This window comes from Triturus cristatus, chromosome 12, assembly GCF_964204655.1.
Source record: "Triturus cristatus chromosome 12, aTriCri1.1, whole genome shotgun sequence".
Lineage (NCBI taxonomy): Eukaryota > Metazoa > Chordata > Amphibia > Caudata > Salamandridae > Triturus > Triturus cristatus.
In genome coordinates, this window is record NC_140595.1 from 692226769 (window position 1) to 692234467 (window position 7699).

General features: G+C 44.3%; 1 protein-coding gene across 1 annotated transcript; it reads left to right on the top strand.

The window, feature by feature from the left end:
* Positions 1-921: 921 nt before the first annotated feature.
* On the top strand, positions 922-4713 carry LOC146780107 (uncharacterized; the record flags this gene model as incomplete). Its single annotated transcript, XM_085637117.1, has 1 exon — positions 922-4713. A coding segment is annotated over exon 1 (3792 nt), but the record flags the coding sequence as incomplete, so codon positions are not given.
* Between the last annotated feature and the right edge of the window lie 2986 nt (positions 4714-7699).

Below are 7699 nucleotides of genomic sequence, written 5' to 3' on the forward strand. Positions count from 1 at the left end.
ACAACGCCATTATCCTTCACTACCCACTCTAAACCGACTGACACTGCTTCATCTTCCTCCAGCACCCATTTTCCTGTTACTGAGACATTTTCAACTTCTTCCAGCATCAATTCAACGCCACCTGAGACACTTATAACTTCATCCATAACCTCTACACCTACCAAGATAGTCTCAACTTCACTAAGCTCCATTTCTACAGCAACCGAGACAACGCCTGCTTCTTTCACCACTCACTCTAAACCGACTGAGACTGCTACTTCTTCCTCCAGCACCCATTTTCCTGTTACTGAGACATTCTCAACGTCTTCCAGAACACACTCCACACCAGAAGAGACACTTATAACTTCATCCAGCACCTCTACACCTATTGAGATAGTCTCAACTTCAATAAAATCCATTTCTACAGCAACTGAGATAACGCCAGCTTCATCCATTAACCACTCTACACCAACTGAGACGGCTTCATCTTCCTCGAGTACCCATTCTGCTGTTACTGAGACATTTTCAACTTCTTCCAGCCCCCATTCAACACCTACTGAGACACTTCTTTCTTCATCCAACACCTCTACACCTACTGAGACAGTCTCAACTCCCATAAGCTCAATTTCCTCAACAACTGAGACAACGCCATCATCCTTCAATACCCACTCTAAACCGACTGAGACTGCCTCATCTTCCCCCAGCACCCATTTTCCTGTTACTGAGACATTTTCAACTTCTTCCAGCATCCAATCAACGCCAACTGAGACACTTATAACTTCATCCAAAACCTCTACACCTACCAAGATAGTCTCAACTTCACCAAGCTCCATTTCTACAGCAACCGAGACAACGCCTGCTTCTGTCACCACTCACCCTAAACCGACTGAGACTGCTACTTCTTCCTCCAGCACCCATTTTCCTGTTACTGAGACATTCTCAATGTCTTCCAGAACACACTCCACACCAGAAGAGAAACTTATAACTTCATCCAGCACCTCTACACCTATTGAGATAGCCTCAACTTCAATAAAATCCATTTCTACAGCAACTGAGACAAAGCCAGCTTCATCCATTAACCACTCTACAGTCACTGAGACGGCTTCATCTTCCTCCAGTACCCATTTTGCTGTTACTGAAACATTTTCAACTTCTTCCAGCCCCCATTCAACACCTACTGAGACACTTAATACTTCATCCATCACCTCTACACCTACTGAGACAGTCTCAACTCCCGTAAGCTCAATTTCCTCAACAACTGAGACAACGCCATCATCCTTCACTACCCACTCTAAACCAACTGAGACTGCTTCATCTTCCCCCAGCACCCATTTTCCTGTTACTGAGACATTTTCAACTTCTTACAGCATCCATTCAACGCCAACTGAGACACTTATAACTTCATCCAAAACCTCTACACCCACCAAGATAGTCTCAACTTCACCAAGCTCCATTTCTACAGCAACCGAGACAAAGCCTGCTTCTGTCACCACTCATTCTAAACCGACTGAGACTGCTACTTCTTCCTCCAGCACCCATTTTCTTGTTACTGAGACATTCTCAACGTCTTCCAGAACACACTCCACACCTGAAGAGACACTTATAACTTCATCCAGCACCTCTACACCTATGGAGATAGTCTCAACTTCAATAAACTCCATTTCTACAGCAACTGAGACAAAGCCAGCATCATCCAGTAACCACTCTACACCAACTGAGACGGCGTCATCTTCCTCCAGTACCCATTTTGCTGTTACTGAGACATTTTCAACTTCTTCCAGAACACACTCCACACCTGAAGAGACACTTATAACTTCATCCAGCACCTCTACACCTACGGAGATAGTCTCAACTTCAATAAACTCCATTTCTACAGCAACGGAGACAAAGCCAGCTTCATCCACTACCCACTCTAAATCTACTGAGACTGCTTCATTTTCCTCCAGCACCCATTTTCCTGTTACTGAGACATTTTCCACTTCTTCCAGCATCATTTCAACGCCAACTGAGAAACTTATAACTTCATCCATCACCTCTACACCTACCAAGATAGTCTCAACTTCACTAAGCTTCACTTCTACAGCAACTGAGACAACGCCTGCTTCTTTCACCACCCACTCTAAACCTACAGAGACTGCTACATCTTCCTCCAGCACCCATGTTACACCTATTGAGAGATTCTCAGCTTCTTCCAGTACTAATTTGTCACCTACGGAGACACTAATAACTTCCTCTAGCAGCTCTACACCGACTGAAAGATTTTCAACTTCATCCAGCAGCCATTCCACACCTGCAAAGATACTTATAACTTCATACAGCACCTCTAAACCTGCTGAGACAGTCTCAACTACCGTGAACTCCATTTCTACAGCAACAGAGAAAACACAAGCTTCATCCATTACCCACTCTACAGCAACTGAGACGGCTTCATCTTCCTCCAGTACCCATTTTCCTGTAACTGAGACATTTTCAACTTCTTCCAGCCCCCATTCAACACCTACTGAGACACTTATTACTTCATCCATCACCTCTACACCTACTGAGACAGTCTCAACTCCCGTAAGCTCAATTTCCTCAACAACTGAGACAACGCCATTATCCTTCACTACCCACTCTAAACCGACTGACACTGCTTCATCTTCCTCCAGCACCCATTTTCCTGTTACTGAGACATTTTCAACTTCTTCCAGCATCAATTCAACGCCACCTGAGACACTTATAACTTCATCCATAACCTCTACACCTACCAAGATAGTCTCAACTTCACTAAGCTCCATTTCTACAGCAACCAAGACAACGCCTGCTTCTTTCACCACTCACTCTAAACCGACTGAGACTGCTACTTCTTCCTCCAGCACCCATTTTCCTGTTACTGAGACATTCTCAACGTCTTCCAGAACACACTCCACACCAGAAGAGACACTTATAACTTCATCCAGCACCTCTACACCTATTGAGATAGTCTCAACTTCAATAAAATCCATTTCTACAGCAACTGAGACAAAGCCAGCTTCATCCATTAACCACTCTACAGGCACTGAGATGGCTTCATCTTCCTCCAGTACCCATTTTGCTGTTACTGAAACATTTTCAACTTCTTCCAGCCCCCATTCAACACCTACTGAGACACTTAATACTTCATCCATCACCTCTACACCTACTGAGACAGTCTCAACTCCCGTAAGCTCAATTTCCTCAACAACTGTGACAACGCCATCATCCTTCACTACCCACTCTAAACCGACTGAGACTGCTTCATCTTCCCCCAGCACCCATTTTCCTGTTACTGAGACATTTTCAACTTCTTCCAGCATCCATTCAACGCCAACTGAGACACTTATAACTTCATCCAAAACCTCTACACCTACCAAGATAGTCTCAACTTCACCAAGCTCCATCTCTACAGCAACCGAGACAACGCCTGCTTCTGTCACCACTCACTCTAAACCGACTGAGACTGCTACTTCTTCCTCCAGCACCCATTTTCCTGTTACTGAGACATTCTCAACATCTTCCAGAACACACTCCACACCAGAAGAGAAATTTATAACTTCATCCAGCACCTCTACACCTATTGAGATAGTCTCAACTTCAATAAAATCCATTTCTACAGCAACTGAGACAAAGCCAGCATCATCCAGTAACCACTCTACACCAACTGAGACGGCGTCATCTTCCTCCAGTACCCATTTTGCTGTTACTGAGACATTTTCAACTTCTTCCAGAACACACTCCACACCTGAAGAGACACTTATAACTTCATCCAGCACCTCTACACCTACGGAGATAGTCTCAACTTCAATAAACTCCATTTCTACAGCAACGGAGACAAAGCCAGCTTCATCCACTACCCACTCTAAATCTACTGAGACTGCTTCATTTTCCTCCAGCACCCATTTTCCTGTTACTGAGACATTTTCCACTTCTTCCAGCATCATTTCAACGCCAACTGAGAAACTTATAACTTCATCCATCACCTCTACACCTACCAAGATAGTCTCAACTTCACTAAGCTTCACTTCTACAGCAACTGAGACAACGCCTGCTTCTTTCACCACCCACTCTAAACCTACAGAGACTGCTACATCTTCCTCCAGCACCCATGTTACACCTATTGCGAGATTCTCAGCTTCTTCCAGTACTAATTTGTCACCTACGGAGACACTAATAACTTCCTCTAGCAGCTCTACACCGACTGAGAGATTTTCAACTTCATCCAGCAGCCATTCCACACCTGCAAAGATACTTATAACTTCATACAGCACCTCTAAACCTGCTGAGACAGTCTCAACTACCGTGAACTCCATTTCTACAGCAACAGAGAAAACACAAGCTTCATCCATTACCCACTCTACAGCAACTGAGACGGCTTCATCTTCCTCCAGTACCCATTTTCCTGTAACTGAGACATTTTCAACTTCTTCCAGCCCCCATTCAACACCTACTGAGACACTTATTACTTCATCCATCACCTCTACACCTACTGAGACAGTCTCAACTCCCGTAAGCTCAATTTCCTCAACAACTGAGACAACGCCATTACCCTTCACTACCCACTCTAAACCGACTGAGACTACTTCATCTTCCTCCAGCACCCATTTTCCTGTTACTGAGACATTTTCAACTTCTTCCAGCATCAATTCAACGCCAACTGAGACACTTATAACTTCATCCATAACCTCTACACCTACCAAGATAGTCTCAACTTCACTAAGCTCCATTTCTACAGCAACCGAGACAACGCCTGCTTCTTTCACCACTCACTCTAAACCGACTGAGACTGCTACTTCTTCCTCCAGCACCCATTTTCCTGTTACTGAGACATCCTCAACATCTTCCAGAACACACTCCACACCAGAAGAGACACTTATAACTTTATCCAGCACCTCTACACCTATTGAGATAGTCTCAACTTCAATAAAATCCATTTCTACAGCAACTGAGACAAAGCCAGCTTCATCCATTAACCACTCTACAGTCACTGAGACGGCTTCATCTTCCTCCAGTACCCATTTTGCTGTTACTGAAACATTTTCAACTTCTTCCAGCATCCATTCAACGCCAACTGAGACACTTATAACTTCATCCAAAACCTCTACACCTACCAAGATAGTCTCAACTTCACCAAGCTCCATTTCTACAGCAACCGAGACAACGCCTGCTTCTGTCACCACTCACTCTAAACAGACTGAGACTGCTACTTCTTCCTCCAGCACCCATTTTCTTGTTACTGAGACATTCTCAACGTCTTCCAGAACACACTCCACACCTGAAGAGACACTTATAACTTCATACAGCACCTCTAAACCTGCTGAGACAGTCTCAACTACCGTGAACTCCATTTCTACAGCAACAGAGAAAACACAAGCTTCATCCATTACCCACTCTACAGCAACTGAGACGGCTTCATCTTCCTCCAGTACCCATTTTCCTGTTACTGAGACATTTTCAACTTCTTCCAGCCCCCATTCAACACCTACTGAGACACTTATTACTTCATCCATCACCTCTACACCTACTGAGACAGTCTCAACTCCCGTAAGCTCAATTTCCTCAACTGCTGAGACAACGCCATCATCCTTCACTACCCACTCTAAACCGACTGAGACTGCTACTTCTTCCTCCAGCACCCATTTTCCTGTTACTGAGACATTCTCAACTTCTTTCAGAACACACTCCACAACAGGAGAGAAACTTATAACTTCATCCAGCACCTCTACACCTATTGAGATAGTCTCAACTTCAATAAAATCCATTTCTACAGCAACTGAGACAAAGCCAGCTTCATCCATTAACCACTCTACACCAACTGAGACGGCTTCATCTTCCTCCAGTACCCATTTTCCTGTTACTGAGACATTTTCAACTTCTTCCAGCCCCCATTCAACACCTACTGAGACACTTATTACTTCATCCATCACCTCTACACCTACTGAGACAGTCTCAACTTCCGTAAGCCTAATTTCCTCAACAACTGAGACAAGGCCATCATCCTTCACTACCCACTCTAAACTGACTGGGACTGCTTCATCTTCCTCCAGCACCCATTTTCCTGTTACTGAGACATTTTCCACTTCTTCCAGCATCATTTCAAAGCCAACTGAGACACTTATAACTTCATCCATCACCTCTACACCTACCGAGATATTCTCAACTTCACTAAGCTTCACTTCTACAGCAACTGAGACAACGCCTGCTTCTTTCACCACCCACTCTAAACCTACAGAGACTGCTACATCTTCCTCCAGCACCCATGTTACACCTATTGAGAGATTCTCAGCTTCTTCCAGTACTATTTTGTCACCTAGGGAGACACTAATAACTTCCTCTAGCAGCTCTACACCGACTGAGAGATTTTCAACTTCATCCAGCAGCCATTCCACCTCTGCAAAGATACTTATAACTTCATACAGCACCTCTAAACCTGCTGAGACAGTCTCAACTACCGTGAACTCCATTTCTACAGCAACAGAGAAAACACAAGCTTCATTTATTACCCACTCTACAGCAACTGAGACGGCTTCATCTTCCTCCAGTACCCATTTTCCTGTTACTGAGACATTTTCTTCTTCTTCCAGCATCAATTCAACGCCAACTGAGACACTTATAACTTCATCCATAACCTCTACACCTACCAAGATAGACTCAACTTCACTAAGCTCCATTTCTACAGCAACCGAGACAACGCCTGCTTCTTTCACCACTCACTCTAAACCGACTGAGACTGCTACTTCTTCCTCCAGCACCCATTTTCCTGTTACTGAGACGTTATTAACGTCTTCCAGAACACACTCCACACCAGAAGAGACACTTATAACTTCATCCAGCACCTCTACACCTATTGAGATAGTCTCAACTTCAATAAAATCCATTTCTACAGCAACTGAGACAAAGCCAGCTTCATCCATTAACCACTCTACAGGCACTGAGACGGCTTCATCTTCCTCCAGTACCCATTCTGCTGTTACTGAGACATTTTCAACTTCTTCCAGCCCCCATTCAACACCTACTGAGACACTTATTACTTCATCCATCACCTCTACACCTACTGAGACAGTCTCAACTCCCGTAAGCTCAATTTCCTCAACAACTGAGACAACGCCATCATCCTTCACTACCCACTCTAAACCGACTGAGACTGCTTCATCTTCCTCCAGCATCCATTTTCCTGTTACTGAGACATTTTCAACTTCTTCCAGCATCAATTCAAAGCCAACTGAGACACGTATAACTTCATCCATAACCTCTACACCTACCAAGATAGTCTCAACTTCACTAAGTTTCATTTCTACAGCAACAGAGACACCGCCTGCTTCTTTCACCACTCACTCTAAACCGACTGAGACTGCTACTTCTTCCTCCAGCACCCATTTTCCTGTTACTGAGACATTTTCAACTTCTTCCAGCCCCCATTCAACACCTACTGAGACACTTAATACTTCATCCATCACCTCTACACCTACTGAGACAGTCTCAACTCCCGTAAGCTCAATTTCCTCAACAACTGAGACAACGCCATCATCCTTCACTACCCACTCTAAACCGACTGAGACTGCTTCATCTTCCCCCAGCACCCATTTTCCTGTTACTGAGACATTTTCAACTTCTTCCAGCATCCATTCAACGCCAACTGAGACACTTATAACTTCATCCAAAACCTCTACACCTACCAAGATAGTCTCAACTTCACCAAGCTCCATTTCTACAGCAACCGAGACAA